At 42.7% G+C, this 17,957-nt stretch overlaps 1 protein-coding gene across 3 annotated transcripts; it reads right to left on the bottom strand.

The window, feature by feature from the left end:
• Nucleotides 1-466: 466 nt before the first annotated feature.
• Nucleotides 467-17,892, bottom strand: tp53i11b (tumor protein p53 inducible protein 11b). Of its 3 annotated transcripts, XM_057051599.1 has the most exons (8): nucleotides 17,744-17,892; nucleotides 14,754-14,858; nucleotides 6,967-7,106; nucleotides 4,761-4,819; nucleotides 4,570-4,618; nucleotides 4,112-4,208; nucleotides 3,042-3,143; nucleotides 467-2,609 (listed from the first exon to the last, which is right to left on the bottom strand). In XM_057051599.1, the coding sequence occupies exons 3-8, from the start codon at nucleotides 7,093-7,095 to the stop codon at nucleotides 2,476-2,478; spliced, it is 570 nt and encodes a 189-aa protein (XP_056907579.1). In that variant the 5' UTR covers nucleotides 7,096-7,106; nucleotides 14,754-14,858; nucleotides 17,744-17,892; the 3' UTR covers nucleotides 467-2,475. The 3 variants fall into 3 exon arrangements, with proteins under 3 accessions (XP_056907579.1, XP_056907580.1, XP_056907578.1); XM_057051600.1 differs by lacking the exon at nucleotides 14,754-14,858 and having other exon boundaries at nucleotides 17,744-17,876; XM_057051598.1 differs by lacking the exons at nucleotides 14,754-14,858; nucleotides 17,744-17,892 and adding an exon at nucleotides 11,666-11,711.
• Nucleotides 17,893-17,957: the final 65 nt, after the last annotated feature.

Genomic DNA, 17,957 nt, shown 5'->3' with positions numbered 1-17,957 from the left:
TTGTGCAATACAATCAACCTTTTCACTCGCTGCCCAATGAGTATAAATGAGGGAACCTGGGATGGGAAGGAATTGGGGCAGGAACATGTGGTGGTGGATCTAATTAAGCCGACATCAGAGATGACTGACTGCACTGAGCTGAAGCTAATCGTATTGGGACACGCTCAAGAGCAAACAGACACAAAACAATAGGGCAGTATTACTTAACAGCTCCATTTTGTTCAGAACGTGGTTTGTTGAATTGAACTGGGCGTTGGGGTGGCAACTATTGATTTTGAAGTAACCCAGCCTGCCTTCGGCTCTCACAGTTTAATGTATAACCAGATAATCATCGGGAGTTGAAAAGCCTTTGTTAAATCTAGGTGGTCTCAGTTAATCACACATTTCTGACAGCACACAATGGTAGTCTCGTGACACAAATGTCATATTCCCCTGACATTTTTTTAGAAACAAAACAATTCATCCATTTTCAAAATAAGCAACAGCGTCCTTTATTTCAAACTATATGCGTGTAAATCCATAACAGTTAATTTCTGAAATACAATATAACACATATATACATAAGAGCACAATGCTACAATCTGAAACAGTTGAAACCTGGAGCGATTTATAACAATACTATGAATACTGGGGTCGCAGCTCAATTTGGCAACATTTCCATCAGAAAGCAGATTTTCTTGCTTCCACCAGGCTGGCCATGGGTATAAAAACTGCTTTGCAGACCTTTTCACTTCAAAGTTGATGATTTTAGGCTTGCAGTAAGTCCATTTTTCCCTCTAAACTCTGTAATTATAATGCTAGTCACGCTGAAGTGCACAATGTCACTTGTGAGAGCTGAATCTAATTAAATACTTGGGAGAAGAAAAGATAATTACAAGTGCAGGCTTACAGGAGACCTCTCCCATGTTTCACGTTCCCGTCTGCGCTCACCCAAGCTGCATCTGCTTTCAATGGCAGCCTCACAAATGCAAACACACAATCAGTCTGACCTCAGGAACACTCCCTTCTGAGGCAGGAGGCCATTTGTAACAATATGGACCACCTTTGGAGGACATACAGACTGACGTTTCCAGTTATTTTTAGGGAACTTATCGACTAAATTTAGTGTTTTCTATCAGGCCTTTGCTGGAGATCAGAGTTCACCTTATAATTTCTGGGCAATAACCAATTATAAATAAAATGAACCACCATTCCAATTTCCCACATTTTTTGGTGGTTGGCGGCTTGCTACTGTGTGTCAGCTATTTCTTTTGCTGGATTATATTGCATGCATAACATCAAAAACATGAAAAACAAATCACTTTATACAGGTACAAAATAACACATGGCATCAAAGATTAACCTGTCAAAATCATTCACTAACACTGAACAAGTTCCCTGTTTGGTTGACATGACCATCATAGTAAATATTTTATATTTACATATCTACAAAATAACAGTTTGCAGTGTTGATGACTGTTCTATTGAAGTACTTTTAAGGCAAAGCTAACGATATGTCAGTAGAATTTAAAAAAAAGAAAAGATAGGGGACTGTGCTACATCACTGATGAGGAAGCAGCTCAGACAGTTTATGCTGCACACTCACATGCAACCATGACAATATAGAAAGGTTAGAGGTGTGAAGGCATCGTTGCTCTGCCTCAAGTTAATGTGAGCAAAGAGAAGAGGAAAGAACGACGCTCCTACAGGTCAGATCACATGGTCTTTGTCAACGTCACGTCTATTTGCTCACCAGTAATGTAAATATCCTGTACAAAGTTATTCCCATTCACTTTGGTAAGAACATGTTTACTTTTGTGCAGCCAAATTCTGAACGGGAAGGAACGGAAATGTTTCGAGTGGTTAAGACTGACCTTTACAAGTTTTCAGCATTGTGCTTTAAGTTAACCTGACTTACACTCCAAGCACAGCCGCTGCTGCTGTTCCCCATCGTGTCAAGAGGCGTTTGAGAGTCGAGATACTGAAACTTTGGTTTACATTCAGTGTGAATTATCAATAACAGCAGGAGGAGGGAAAAAAGAACAAAGGTGATTGCATTTTAAAACAGCGGTTCTGTGTTTTTAAAAAGGGTCAATACTGTAATCTTGACCTAAACAACCTGTTCGTGAACATAGTTCGTAACTGCGTGCATTACACACAATAAATATTCCAATGATTTAAGAACCTGATGAACTGAACTGAACCTGGAACTAGAACTGCAAGTAGGACTGAAGGTAGAAGAAATATGTACCAACACACTTAAAACACCTAAAGACCCACTGACTTAAACCCAAAGTTTCTTCTGATTGTTGGGAAGTTTAGCTATGACATTGTGCTTATCTGTTGAATGCCGGAGTTACAAAAGGCTGAGTCCCAAAGACGGTGGCATTCAATGATAATACTCTGAGCCCGGCTAAATAAAACTCCGCACCTTCTAACCCAGTGATTGTGGTTTGTTCTCAGTCATCCCTGGCCTAGAAGTGTCATATGGTCGGATCAGATCTTCTTTGGTTTACGGCCCAGGTGGTAGTAGTACGCCATCGTGACCACCAGGAAGAGCACTCGACTGAGGAGCAGGAGCACGGCAGCGTTCGGTAATATTCCGATCTCAATCAAGGTGATTGATGTCACTGAAACACAAATGTGCCACTTGAGTTATAAACAAATTTTTACAAATATTTAAAAGGGCATGTTCACAGTTTTAGAAGTTCACCTCATAACAATGCTTTCATGTTCTTCACACGTTTTATGAGCTGCTGAAAACTCATCTTAGTATAAAAATGAGACATTTTCATTTGTTTTTGCACACAGTGAGGTTTAAATTTAGAAAATACACTTTTCGTGTCCATGAACAGGGTTTTTCTCTTTCTTCCAGCCGTTCCCCGCCTGGCTGTGATTCCAAGTGTTGGACACAAGAGGGCAGTGTAAACCCATTCAGAACTGTCTTCCGAATAACAGGCTTAGCGTTTCCACTCACCATCAAAGGCGGAAATAGTCTGATTCCTTGGGACAAAATGACATAACAAGAACAATTAAAGAGTGCACTGAAAATGTTAAATCACCTAGAAACTGAACAGTGAAGTAGCAGGCTTCACTGAGCAGCGTCCACTGGATAACGATTTTCTCTGCGGTGTAGAGACAATTCCACATGATCAGGGCCAGGCCTGGGAAATTACAGCACAAAGGGAAATTTATAGGGTTGAGAACACAACAAAGAAAAAATAGAATACATTGGAAGCTTAGGAAAGAAGACTCTTACATGTCCAATGGGCAATACTGTTAACAGAAAGCCTTATCAGAGCAGCTGCAGCTGGAGCCTAACTAATCTGTGATGCCATGTGCACATGGTGACAATGGGCCTATTGATTCTGTTCAATGCTTGAATTCATCGATTCTGATAAGGCTTGTGTTCAATGGTGCCGTCTCACTTATTCCAGTTCATTTTCCTCCATTTCCCTGCTACCCCCATATCCTGGTGAGCTAATGGATATGAGCAGGGGCAGATAGAGGTCTAAGGGCTGCTGGATTACATTTTGCCTGCAAGGTTTCATTTGTGTGGCACATCATCAAAGACCACCCTTCAAACCCCTTTGACCATTCTTGGGAAAAATTATGGCTAGATTCTCATTGCTATTCTCAAGCTATCGTTTGATTTCAGTTTTCTTCAGGTTTCACAAAATAGGCAGATCATGATGATATATACAGTATGTATATGGTATACATGTTTAAACACTGTGATTGTGTGTTTTGACTGCTATCCTCCGTTTTCACAGAGCCTTCAATCCCTGTAATCACACTAAGTGAAGGACTGGCTCACCCACTTACCTGCCAGCCTTTTCTCAAACTAAAGCCATTAAAATGATTGCTGACATAGTCACGAAACACATCGGGAGCCTTTGATGGATTCCCAGGAATTATTCATGGAATAATCATGTATGTTGACAAACAACCGAATGAAATCACGCTGCACATTTGATTTGGTAGCCTAAGGATGGGAACATTTTTTAATAATCACCTGATTGTGCGAAGAAATGCATAAGGAGACATAATCACAACCGCCACTGGGATGCTATCAAAATTAAAATGACTTGTGTTGCCAGGAATTCCCGTTATTTCAGGAGTGAGGACTTACTGAGCAGCGCGCCTCCATAAAGGCGGACAGAGATATTAGTTGTGGAGAGCTCCTCCTCAAAAACAACCTCGTAGAGTTGGTTAGGAAACACCAGGGCCTGTGTAAAGGAAAACAACAGCACAGCACAACCCTTGTCATAGCAACACAAGACTGTTCTGTCCCAGCACATGCCCCAAAACGTGACACCCTATATGCAGTCCTCCTGTCTGAGAATCACAGCCATTATGTGCATCATGGACACTGAAGATATTGAATAATTACACATTGTGGCTCACAAAGAGAAGGCTTTTTCTCGTGTTAAGACTCCACTGTAGCTTAGATTTGGGTCCGCATAGCGCCGCCCTTTCTAAAATTGGATAAGGTTTTTCTTCATAACAACACACTCACACTAATAAAGTTTAGGACAAAAGCAGTGAACTTCATGCCTGGGCTTTATTGATGTTTTTAGCAACACTCACCATCAGGGCCATCACTGTAAAACCGATGGCTGAGATGAGTATCCAGAGCCTGTAAGGAGACGTTACACTATTACTCAACTGCACGCTTGTTTTCTCAGCCTCAGTCATCTGTCGGACCTCACCGGAGGTGACGCACGGATGACATCATCAACGTTACAGCAATGAGCTGCGCTGGAAACAAAATGTCTCACCTCAGCCCGATGGGCTCCCGCCCGGCAAACTTGATCTCATTCCCCAGAACCTGACTGATCTGTGCAGGAATAAGGCAAGACAAAGGAAAAAGGAAATCGCTCAGAAGGATGGAAACATAACGGCAATCATGTCATCTTAACCCGCATCTACGATGACAGCCTTCGACAAAGTGCCACATAACCGCGGCTTAAGTGCTGTCTGTGGAGGTGCATTCTGGTGTCAACAAGGCCGATGTGCAGCACGCTGGTGAGAAGGGAGAGAGAGGAAAGAGGCAGAGCTTCCACTGAGCCTATTGAGATGATAATTAGAGTCTATTATCTCCCAGTGAATCAACCTCTGCTGATTAAATGGCAATGTCATAACATAATATGACATTGCTGCTGTTAATACCAGTTTAATAATGAAAAGGCAGACCCAAGGAAATTTACAACAAATTAGAGTAAATTAGCAACCAGAAGCCTTTAATTTATAATCCAGACTCTCTCCTAACACCTCAACATCATCGTGCCTTCATCATCGAACCTCTCTTCCCTCAGAACAAATGTTCTTGTGTTACAGTGAGACAGGGAAACTAAAAATACTCTCAAGCACGAAACCCACTAAAGCTGATAAAGCTAAGCTTTTTCTGACTGGGAGTGTTTACCGACATCTCCCACTATCAGCTACAAAGAGTTTATCTATGGGCCCAGAAATGAGCAGAACGTGGGTGTTATGAGCTCAAGACATCATCTTGTACAACACATAAATAGTTAATACAAGTTTGCAATATAGTTCATGAATTTTATGAGCAATTGTGTTGATATTTAAAACACAGTTGTTGAAAAACACTAGTGCTCTCTGTCCCCTGTTAATAAAGCTCAAATATGGAAAATAAAGCTAACAGAACACGTTGGATTAAGGGGAAAGAGACTGTGCTGCAGAGAGAACTGGTAAAATCAGCGCACACATAATATCAATCCAACTGTGGCAGTTGCCATCGTGTTCGCAGGAGATGAGGGCAGCAGCGCCGTGGTTGCAGGGGCTGGTTCTGACAAGAACACATAAATATTCATGACTAGCATGAAAAATATGCAAAGGATCTGGGAGTCAACCGATGCAACCGGGCCATGTTGGGGAGGAACAGAACCGATGGGTGTCGACGATGGAGGGAGAATCAGGAAAAGGAGGAAATATACAGATTATCAGAGAGAAGATTATCAACAATTACTGTTATATTCAGTAAACAGTGGGAAAACGTAACCAGAGGGCATGGACATGATGCCCTCTGCCAATGTAATGCTTGTTATTTCATTATAATGTGTGATAAACCTTCAGTCGGATGTTAGATGATTGAATGAATGAAGAAATAAACAACTGCTATAAATGCACGTGAAACTGTGGCATGCAGTCCTAAGACCGCGTTAAAATGCAGACTGGGTCTTTTAAAAGAAGCAAAGTCACAAATAAAAAAATGCACCTTCCGTTACTTGAGCAGGAAAAGAAAAGTTCTTATCTCGAAGGAGAACAAACACACAGGAAGACGCAGAACACTTCCCTCTTTTGTTTACACGGATAGAGTCAAGTGTTTCTCCTCTAAATCTGCACTTATGCAGCTAACCTTACCGTTACAACCCCTGGGTCCCTTTACCACAAACACTTGAGAAGAGGACAAGCAGAAGAAGTCAAGGGCAACAGCACAATGTACCGAGGGGACATTTGGGTCATGGTACAGTTGAATATGGAGCCCAGTGACTCAAACAAGCACAACAGATCTCATGACCATGTATCCAGTTACCCTCTGCATTGACCGATCTAAAGTTACAGACATTATCCAAACTTGCTTAGGATACTGATTAAAACACTGAGGTCATGCACACCAAAGTAGCATAGATGTGCACAACAAAATATAGTTAGAGAGCCTATAATTGCTGAGTAGGAGGACACAGCAAGTCTCCCAGGGGTGGCGTGCGTTTCTCAGTGGAGCTGGACGAGCCCACGGGATCGTGCGCTCTAGATTCAATGAACCAAAAGTGCACAATGGGAACATCACAAGAGTGATGTGGCAATTAGCAGACTGACGTGGCTTTTAAGAGTAATCTATAACTCTTCGTCTTCCATTGCTGTTTAACAAATGCTGCGATTAACAGCCGAGCTGTTTGCTGTGCAAATGCGTCCCGACAGAAAGAAAAGTCGAGATGAATAAAACATCGCGTGATGTATTCTGACCTTTGAGCGGTGCACTTCGCCTTCGTCATCCTCGCCGCCAACTCCAAGGATCTTCCGGCTCTTCAGGCGGCTTATGAGATCCGTCTGACTGTGCTTCTTCATCAGAGGAGGGTGAGATTTGGACGTCATGGTGCACACACCTGAGCAGGGAAAGAGGGTGCAGCAGTCAGGGTGGTGTCTATTAAAGACAAGGAATGAATGAAGGAATGGGAAGAAGGATGACTCGACAAAAAAAAAAAAAAAAATCAAAGTAATAATTTTAGGTTTACCCAACCCAGTTACCATAATCCCTCGAGTCTGGGATGATGTAATGATGACATAACATGGGTGTAACAGGCAACTGATAAAATCCTCCTAGAGTCAGACTGGAAGCAAGAACCAGATGTTCCAGAGTTTGCTGAGAAGCCGATAGAAGCAGGTTCTTGGTTGAAAAGCTTCACACTTCTGTGTGAATGAAGCCGAAGTACAAGCAAAGCTAACTCTTTCTATTGCTGTTGAAAAGCTCTTTGTGTTCTGGGGGATAAAAATAAACCACAAAAATGTTCAATTTCCCTCTTTTTGAATAGTTCTTTGACTGGTATTAAAGAAAGAGATGGAAACAGGACTACTGTGTTTCCCATTGGAGGGTTAATTGGTATTTTCATTGACGAGTTCTTGGATTAGCCCTCCACTGAGGGATGCAGGGATGCCTGCTCTCTTTCTCTTCTATTTATTCTAATATATTCCTGTGGTCCCAACCACATTTGTTGGGCTGTGTGAAACAATGATTTGTCATTTCTGCTTGTGGAATGGGGGCTATTTTTATATGAGGCCTGAAAGATCCTCAACAGCTTCATCAAACATTCCTGTATGCGGGACAATTCTCAAGAGGAGTCAAACAAGATGGATTACTGAGGAAAAAAACCCAATAAAGAGACCATTAATGGGAGACTGGGGGGGTGATCAGATTTCAGCCAGGAAGTTTAGCGTCGCACTCAAATGCTCATGTTCATTTGTTGAATTAGCAAGTAAACACCTTCAGGATTCTTCTGAATCCGTGCGTATGCACAGGACTGCAGAAGGTTACAGCGCATGTGTTGAGGCATCTGTTCAGCCTCTCAGAGGAGCAGATTTTCACCCTCCAATATCAACAGGAAGTGGTGCCAGTTGGAAATGTGAAAACAAAAAACAATGACAGGCAAAAGAGAGTGTGATTTAGCCGGATATGTTCAGAAACAATGGAAAAAAGACACGTTGAATCTTTAATGCTGAAAACACCGAATCTATTAGAGTTCATGAAATTTAAAATTTGAATTATTACACGAAATTAGCTATGAAATACCTTTCCACCAGTAAAGTAAAATGCATCACACGGCACTTTTTTTTTTTTAAACTGTTACACAGTATTGCTGATATCACTATGATTCATATCAAAACACTCTTTCACAATCATATAATGACCCTCATCTTCGTCATCACGAAGGTGACATTCAAAGGAGTAAAAACATTCTAGGTGCTCTGGTGCTCAAAGGTACCTCGGCAGTGATCTGAAGGTGTGCTGGCACCTCCCCCCTCTACCAGCACCCCTTCCAACCCTCTTGATTCTATGGTAATGATGATAAAATACCCTCGCCTGTCTTGTAGCTCTCCAACACCACTAATCTTCCTGCTGCATAACACTGCTGTAGTTGCCTAGCAACTGCCAATGAACCCACAGCTTCCTCATGATTAAGAACACCTTTGATGGTTGACGCCATCTTTGATAATGGGGTCCGAGCTGAAAGTCACTCATAATGCAGTTGTCACTCATCTCGCTGCCACTAGAGACATTTTAGTGGAAAAACTTTGATCCCTTTTGGTCCGGAGGAGAGAAGACAGACTTTTTAATAACATGAAAGACAAGGAGGAGGGACCAAAACAAAAGCCTGATTTATGAGGAACCCAAAATAGATCCATTTATATTACATGCTGAAACCTAATATAATAATATAAGACCCAGTAAGAAAATCCCTCGCCTCAGACAACCGTCTCTCTAAAGCAGCTGACCTGACAGGACAGACGCTTCCTGAGGGTCCATTGTTACCCAACACACTTTGTTCCATCTGTTGATTTATTGATTCCAGAGAATGTTCTTTTAAAACAGAGTTGGAGGTTCACAAAATGACCATTTACATTTGGCAAAATGACCATCTAATGGCCATCTAACTCCCACTTTCCCGAGTTATCCATTCCCATGGACCGTTTCCAACAACTGGTACTTTCAGAAAATGACTGAAATTCTCACCAAACCTTTCCAAGAATGGGATGAAACATTAATGAAAGACAAGAACAACAGCAGTGGAGGAGATCTGTGCAGCAATTTATGGGCTATTTGTGTGTGACTACAATAAATCCATTCATTCACAGGATGGATCCCTCTGTTTTCGGACTGCCTGATGACTCAAATTATCACTGCATTCCACATGTTTGTAATCCTCAGAAAGCCACTTAGTTAGGTGGAACTTTATTATTTTTAGTTCTTTTAGTTTTACGGTAATGTCTCAAAACAAACCGTGTCTCTTCAGCTAGCATACAGAATAAAAGGCCCATTATGCCCCCATGACCATGCACAGTGACCAACTGTGAGCAGGAAAACCTGAAGAAGAACTTCTTAGGGGGGGGAAGTACTTGAAACAATCCAGATCGCAAATGATAGAAAGCCTTATTTAAATATGAATTAAAGGATGTCGGTGTAGGTTCTCCAACATGATTTAGTAGAGAGAAGAGTCACAGAAGAAGCCTGAGGAGGGGGAACAAGAGTTCTGTCGCCTGGGTCAAAGCAATTAGCATAAATTAGAGGTTTCTCTGTCGAGGTTCCATTAGGCAGATTTTGGCTGCTGAGCGCGGTTTAACATTAATTCTAGAAATTAAAGCTGGCGCTTTATTACAGTGTGAGCAGAAGAATCACAGCTCCTTTCCAAGCACTTTGCAGAGCAGTAAATGTTAAAAGTGTTGACAGCTGAACTGTTACTATCTCCTGACACATTCCTGGAATCCCCATTTTATGGAGGCAGCGCTGCAGGATAAATTGTGTGAAACTACTACACACACACTTTACCTTTGAGGAATGGAAATTGAGTCGTTGCATTTAACTAATCCGGGAGCTTTAAACTGGGAGTTTTTATGGACTCCAACGGATTTGACTGACTTGTTTGTGTCAATACAGCATTGTGCCAACAACAGACTCAATGTGTTAGAGTTACCGAGGAATAAATAAGCCCTAATGATCCAGGGGATTCCAAGTTTCCCTGTCCAATATACAGTTATTACATCACACAGCAGCAAGGGAAATTACCCTTTTGCCGTCTGGACTCTGATGTGATTACAGAAAAAAAAACATCCAGGGAAATATGAAGATTAGCACAGCCAAAGTATGAGCCCACAGCCATTCGATGAATATCTGGTGCGACGGAGGCCATGAAACCACGAGGACGTGACAAAGGTCTCCCCTGCCCCTCCGCGGTGATCTCCACTCACACTCCAATAACATGACGGCGGCGTCAGCAGCTGCCAGGTACAAATATTGACAGTTCAGGGCAAAGCAAACATTACAGATCCCAGATCGACAATAAAGAAAGAAGTCATACTGTGCAGCTATTACAAAGTACATGTGAAGGTTGTAATAAGACCGCGTCCGTGCATCGCTCTTGCTCGACAGTTTGACCTTATGTGGCGAGTCTGGTGGCCGCTGGCTGCTTATTTCATCCTGTGTTACAGCACCATAATGTATATCTCATTTTGATAAATATGGTTGTTTCAACTAGTGGAAAACAGGCACTGAAGAAAAGTCCAAGAACGCAAATGGCACCATATTAGTCAGAATTACAGCTTGGCAAAGCTTCAGACCCCAGTGTGCAAACAAGTGAGAAAAGGAACAGGTGGCTCCTTTTTACCATCTGTTTCATTGACAAAAATACTAAAATGAGCTCTAGACGTGATAGTTTGGAGTTTGAAATCCTGGAAGTTTGAGAGAAGAGAATAGGCTAAGTCATTTAAGTCTACACAAAGCTAAAGTGTTCTTCAGAGATATCTGTGGCCTACTGACGTAAAAACAGCAAAGCAGTGATTGTTTCTGCCAATAAAATTCTTTTTTTTGCCGTTTTTCTTTTCCATGGCAGTGTGTGATAACTGCCTAAGGAATCTGGTTGTGTTGCGGCTCCGTATCGTCACATCAGAGATGGTTTTCTCCCCTTCCCACAGCTAATGAATCAAGCCTCTGAATTTAGCCTCCGCTCTGCTTCAGCGATGCCCCCCTTTGTGAGATTTATATGGAGTCATCGTAGCTCGAAATACCAGATGTCAAATGCCTGCTTTCCAGGGTGACAGTTACCCAGGACCAATTAAATGGCCAAAGGAGGCAAGCTTTAATGACCTGTACATAACATTTTTTTCTTCTCATGTCAGAGATTTTTCTGCTCATCTGAATACAAATTAAGATGCTTAACACTTTTGTTCTCGGGCATTGGTACTTTGGTAGCATCACTTTAACATACAGCATGTAAGCAGGCCTGTCTCACTCAAAGACGTCTAAAATTAATGTTGCTTGGGAGACTACACCAATTACAGGTCCCAAATTTTGCTGCCTCTAATCAGAGTGGCCCTTTGTTAAGCAGCCTGCTAAAGTCATAATGGAAACTTTAAGTTTCCAGTTGTTGGTGCCAGACCCCTGGCTTTGCCTCACCTTTGCCAAACGTGTGACCTTCTCTGATCATTCTGCCACTCTGCTGAACAAATAAAGAGAGAGTGTGATAATCTGCAACAAAGAGGAGAAGGCATGTCTCTGAGGGCCGCGGAAGCCCCAGCGGGCGGGGAACATTTACTTTCTCACCCTGACAGACTTGGTTTGAGTGTGAAAGCAAATGAAACAGGTTTCTGTGTGGCCACCCCCTGCTGCCCCAGGAGAATGAACAGCAGCAGACTCACAATACTTCAAATTCTGAAATCGCACCTGACGTAAGGCGTATGATCCCCAAGAGGACGCCGGTCTTTCGTCATCTGCTTGCTTTGCTTGTTGAAGCATTGCCTGGTTGCTAAGCAGCTAACAACTGTAGCAAAGGGTGCAGCCTTCGCGTAGATGGATCTTTGGTGAGAGTCATTTTATAGTAAAGGTCAAATATTCAGTAGATCCTAGAAACCTCCAGTAGGTTGCCATTTAAATCTAAATGTACCCTGTAATTTACATCACTGTACGTTTCCTGAAGAACATGCTAATGGCTGCTTGATCATGATCCTCTGATCATTATTCCAAACGCAGCAGGGGTAATGGATGCATACACACGTGCCTGCGTCTCAGTCCAAAAGAGCTACTTAAGCAAGTCAAAACAAATAAGACAATAAACAAGGATGCAATACGACCCCTTCGACGTCACGAGCAGCGGGATCAGCTTTGTCATCTGTGACATTACAGTTTGCTCTCAACTTTAATGGCTTTGGGGACAGGAAGGATGAAAACACAGAGCACTGGCCCTAAAAAAGCCAAGTGGGCCATCATCATGTTGACACAATTTCTGTGTAACAGCGTGAGGAAATGGTACCGCCCCCCTGTGACGCCTGTTCCTCGTGCAGCAGCTGCAGCAGCAGGTTTGCTGTGGTCGATTCCATTAGACGTATAGTTCATTCACAGAATACACGCAGCAAAGATGCTAAAGCAGAAGCTCTGAAGGGCGTTCTAGTTACTATTCTGGGCCTGCTTGGTTTGTTGTTATCCTTTGGCACAGCAGACCGAGAGCAAATATACTAAAAGGATCTCTGTGGCTGGAAATCAATATTTGGAACATGGAATGTTACAACAGCCCTAAAAACCTGATCTGTACAAAGGAATGTTTGAATCTTTATATCAATGCTGTTTAAATGTATTTATTCATGAAGCGAGTAGTGATCGTCATTAATTCAAGTGGAAAAGGCACCTCAACAGCCAACATGGAATGGAGAAAACATGATTGTAACTACCAGCGTAAAATATATCCTAATGCCGAGAATCCACCTCATGCGGCTTTGGAAAGCTGCTCTTAACTGTAGCTTCTCTTCTCCCAACAGAAATTCCCAAGTGTTTGGGAGTTTTGCTGGCTGAGCTGCTTCTGGGATGCACCTGAAGCACGCCTGTGCACCTGGAAGAGGCACAACAATGATGTGGAGAGAATGCGGTTTGTTTCCTGCTGGAAAGTGTTTCCAGCTCCACCTTTAAATTTGAGAAAGCTCCGTAGCGCTGCAGCGTGTTTCCACTGCAAATCACTGGCCACCTCGCGGTCGATTGTGGATTCACCCAGAGAGAGCTTGCTAATCAGGTTCTCACTCTTCCTCAAATGCCACGAGGGCTCAGCTGAGTTTACACAGAAACAAATGAGCCCATTCCAAATCTAATCTGCACATAATGGCTGAAGTTTAAGCCACTTACGAAGAATCTCAGTTAAAAAAAAAAAAAAAAAGAGTTGCATTTGTCTTTTAGTTTAGACTTTTAACCACCGATTCAGTAGAAAACAACCCGCGGCTGGAACATCAATCCAAACAATCAATCGGGACTCCTGTTAGATAATCAGGGTTTTCTAAGGTCTCGGATCCAAATTGATATGACAAATATGAGACTGACAGTAGAGACGTGAAAGGGGAAACTAACACAAAGCCGAACAGCCACCCCTGGCTTATCAGGCACCTCACGTGCACACTGAGACACAGCCCTCTGTGGAGCCACATGGCGTAGACCAGAGGGCCAACGATGTTGACACTTTCTCAGATGTGTTTTTATGAGTTCCGAGAGGAGGCAGCTCAGTTGTAATCTGACAAACCTGTTCCACAGACAAGAAAACACAACACCAAAGGCTTCCAGCAGCTATAGAATATCACACCTTTCCTTTAGTGAATATTTGAGCCTCCCTCACACGATGGGATGCTGGATGGAGGCTGCTAATCAGGGTTAACCTGATACCAACTAAGACACTGATGTAAACAACTGCATGGAAATGATCAATACGGTTGAAACTCCATACAGCAAAAATGGCCGTTTTTCCCTACAGCTCCTGATTACACCATTATTCTCTGCTCAAAAGCCAAACCATTGGGTTCTTTTTCTCATCACAGGAGGAAGTATTCTGAGATCAACACTTCCCTACTGGTTTCCAGTGAAATATAGAGCACCAGTTGGAAAGCCATCAAGCACCCAGAATCCAGAAGGGACAGCTCGGAGTAGATGAAGTTGTAGTGAGATAAATCTGCATTCTCGGTGCTTAAACTTTATCCGCTACTAAACATATTGCAATTTCTTACTCATACTGTGAGGGAATGTTAATCCCTATTGTGTCAGGGTTACCACGGCTTTAGCTAAGCAGGAAACCTTTGCAAGTATCAAAAATGCGACGTCATTGCTGTGGAAGAGAACCTAAAGGTGACTTCTATTTGAATGGCAAGGATGAGACGTGACATGACATGAAGAACACAACTGAAGTCACGTGGAGCGTTGGCGCGCACGTTCTGGCGAACAGCGACGACGATTTCGGCTCAGAATTTGGCCTATATTTGCCTGGCTTGCTAATACAACATCCCACTGCAAAGCAGGGAACGTGCTCGGTTTAATTTAGACTAGGTTACAAAGGCCAAAGGGGAATACATAGATGAGAATAATGGCTCCGTTCCGGCATCCAGTTCTGACTTACATGAACAATTCACAGGGGGTCAGACAATAACAAGACACACAAAAGGATCACGTGCATCAGGCTTTTCGTAAATATTCCACGCAGTCTCGGGGTCACGGTAACAAAAAGAACATTTTAACTCACCGAGTACAGATGCTATTAGATATGGATTTCCTCCCAACACCCACTGAAGAGCAGGCTGCTCGTGTCGTCAATATTCGGCCGTTGCAAATGTCGAGTACGATCCACCTGTCAATTCAGCAAAGGCTTGATTATTTTAATGGTTTGGGTTGTTTTTAAATCAATAAGTCCGACATCTTACAACAAGCGTGGAGCTAGTTTCCATCCCATGTCATGCATCAGCTGCTTGGGGGGAACTGGGGCAGCCACTCGACAATGGAAATGCTTTTCTGTCTTAGCCAGATGCAATTAGCGTTTTTGAGCAGATAAAACAGCCGCATCTAAAAAGCAGCATATGGTCTCTGCCTCTAATCTCGTCCACTGGAAATTAACAGGAGAACATCTGTTGGAGGGCCACTATTGGAGGCTCTGACTAACCCGGTGTCACAAGCAGAAGGAAATTAAAGCAAAGGAAGAAAGGCATCCTGACCGGCAGCAGAATATCACAGAAGTCCCAAGACAGATGCTGGAAAGGAAAGGTGAATCTAAATATATTGAACATTGTACTGGGCGTGAAGGGGGGGGGGGGGAAGGGGTTGCATGCTGGTTACCACTATAACACAACTCTGCTTCTAAAAATATTGTTTATTTGAGCACCAAAAATGAGGTAAGTGGTAAAATGCTTTCCGTTAGACTTTGATTCAGGCATAAATCTGCAAATATCCCCCGAAGTGGAGCTAAATATGAAACGGCCACTAAGAGGTGATCGTTTCTTGGGTAAAGTGTGAACTAACTTGTGGATGGATCTCTGCATGAATCACCAAGAGCATAAAAAATGGTCACCATCTGCTTCAGCTTCCTAAGATGTAGCGAGCAGAGAGTGCCAACAGATCCGAGCTGCTGCCCGGGGCTGTTCTGAGGCATCGCCGCGTCGGTCCCGGCTCAGACGCGTAGCTGCCTACATACGTTAATGCCACAACTAACCAGGTTAGCGTTCAGCAAGTCTGCTCTCACGCCCATGGAATAGTGTCGGTAGGTAGAGGAAAGCTGAGGAAAAATCCGTTTGGATTTCATTGTCATGTTTGCCACAGTCCTGAAGAGCCGGTGCCACATAAATCCATCATGCCCAGACTCGCAAAGATTTTGATCTGAGCCTGAGAACTTGATTGTACCTAAACCACTCCTACTAGAAAAGGATGTCACATTGTATCACAGCAGAATAATAGCATTTCATAATCTTCTTTTATTGATATTATATTTTACTGTGTAGAATAGTGAACACATTATATGGCAAAATAGAAAATTCTACTGCGGTTTAAGATGCTACATCTGGAGCAACTTCAACCTCTGGGACGGCCTCGTAACCAAAATGAACCCCTTTTTGATTGATTCGGACAGTCTACACCTTCTCTGTGAAGCAGTTCATGCTTTATTGATAACTTGTATTAAGTTATCAAGCCCTTCTTATCAGTAAGAAGGGCTAAAACAACCTTTGAGGGTTGGCAAGGGTTAAAATATCCTGCAGGCATAGTAAAGGGGGAAAAAGAAATGGTCAATTCCAGGCCAGGTCAGAGCGATTTTCCCCATCATTAATAGATTCACTCAACAGTGAAAATGTCTAATGTAACTAATGAAAGTCAACACACATGCGCAGCATCCTTAACAAACATCCACGCCTGATATTCTTCTGCTGCTTTCTTGATCTCCACAAGGCTGCAAACTTTGTCACCATGGGCACAACGGACAGAACTCTGCTTCCTCCTTCCACAGCCAATTAAAAGCCTCCTTCGGCCCACGGAGCCTGGCTGACGTATTTGTGATCACACAGTAATTAGGGACAAACAGCCCAGCTGCTCCCACGGAAATGATCAATTCAAATCGCTTTGAAAGGTAAAATCTGTACAGGTGACACGGGCTTCTGCCTTTTATGACATAACTAATTAATCTGCTGCCATTTGTCTCCTGACTGTGGTACAAGATGGCATCTTCCATTTAGTTAGAAGTTTAATAGTGAGTGCTTTTACTTTAATCAAGCCTTTTGTACATTATCAGAATTGCTTATTTTATCATAAATTATCTATTATTTGGGTGAGTCGTGTTTTCCTAAGGATGGAAAGGAAAAAATTGAATGCAATACATGATTAATGCTCTTTTCTCCCCCATTTCCTGCACTGTATTCTGGCCAAAAGCATCAGGCCATACCTGTGGATCTCATCCGTGCACTTTTACAGCCCTGCAGTGCATGAGGACGTGCGTGAGAACATGCCTTAGGTGCACGTCAGACAAGTCCAGACAAAAACATGGAGGTTTAAGCATGTTCACAATTTAAGCATGTTCACAATTTAATCGCACTTGAAATAAATTCCACTATTTTGAGCACTAGCGTCGTTTTTAATTTTTCCTTCATTTACATATCACTGTACTATTTCGGTCGCAGTCAAAACTCGAACATTTGGTTTTAGAAAAAAGCCATTTTATTCAGCAATATTCATGCAGACAATCGCCGCCTCTGTGCTGCTGTATAAACAGCACATTTAAGAGGCTTTTAAGGGATATTAATGAGCTGTTGTGGCGGAAGTCGAACCTTTGGCAGCTAAATAACTTTACAGTATTTGGGTGGGGTGTCGCTCTCTGGCTCTGAACAAGAGGGGTAGTTTTCTGGTTCGGATTTTAAAAATAAAAAAATAAAAATTGTAATTCAAATGGGAGCTTCAACTGAAGGATTTAAACAAAAATTCACTGTCGACCACAACTTTGCTTTCCCAGTTTACGGACTGACACAGGCTTGATGTCACTAAAACGACTTACATAAACATAAATCAGGAGATCTTATGAACAGAAATAACACGTTTTTCCGTCGAGCAGCCAACGAGAATATTGCTTTATTTTTTTAAATATTTCAGCAAACAGTAACTCAAACACACCACACCGCTTCAATCATTAGTAAAACGTGCTGCTCGTAGTCGAGGCAGAAGTATGACTTCTATGAAGAAGAGAAAACATGTGTAACTTACAGTCGAGAGGGTTGCAGCCCTTTTCCCCCCCAAGGGTGCTTTTTCCGCCGTTCTTGGAGTCTGGGAGCAGAAGAGACAGTGGAGAAGCAGCAGCACCACGGAGCTCCGCGCTTTCACAAACCTTCCAGCTCCAAACAATCCGAGGAAGCCCGACGGACGTTTCCGGAAAAGCCCGAGTCCACACGACACGCGCGCCGTGTCTGACTGCCGTAAT

The sequence above is a fragment of the Takifugu flavidus genome, chromosome 13 (assembly GCF_003711565.1).
Source record: "Takifugu flavidus isolate HTHZ2018 chromosome 13, ASM371156v2, whole genome shotgun sequence".
Taxonomy (NCBI): domain Eukaryota; kingdom Metazoa; phylum Chordata; class Actinopteri; order Tetraodontiformes; family Tetraodontidae; genus Takifugu; species Takifugu flavidus.
The sequence above is the reverse complement of the archived record's forward strand: the minus strand, read 5'-3'. Positions and strand labels throughout refer to the sequence as shown.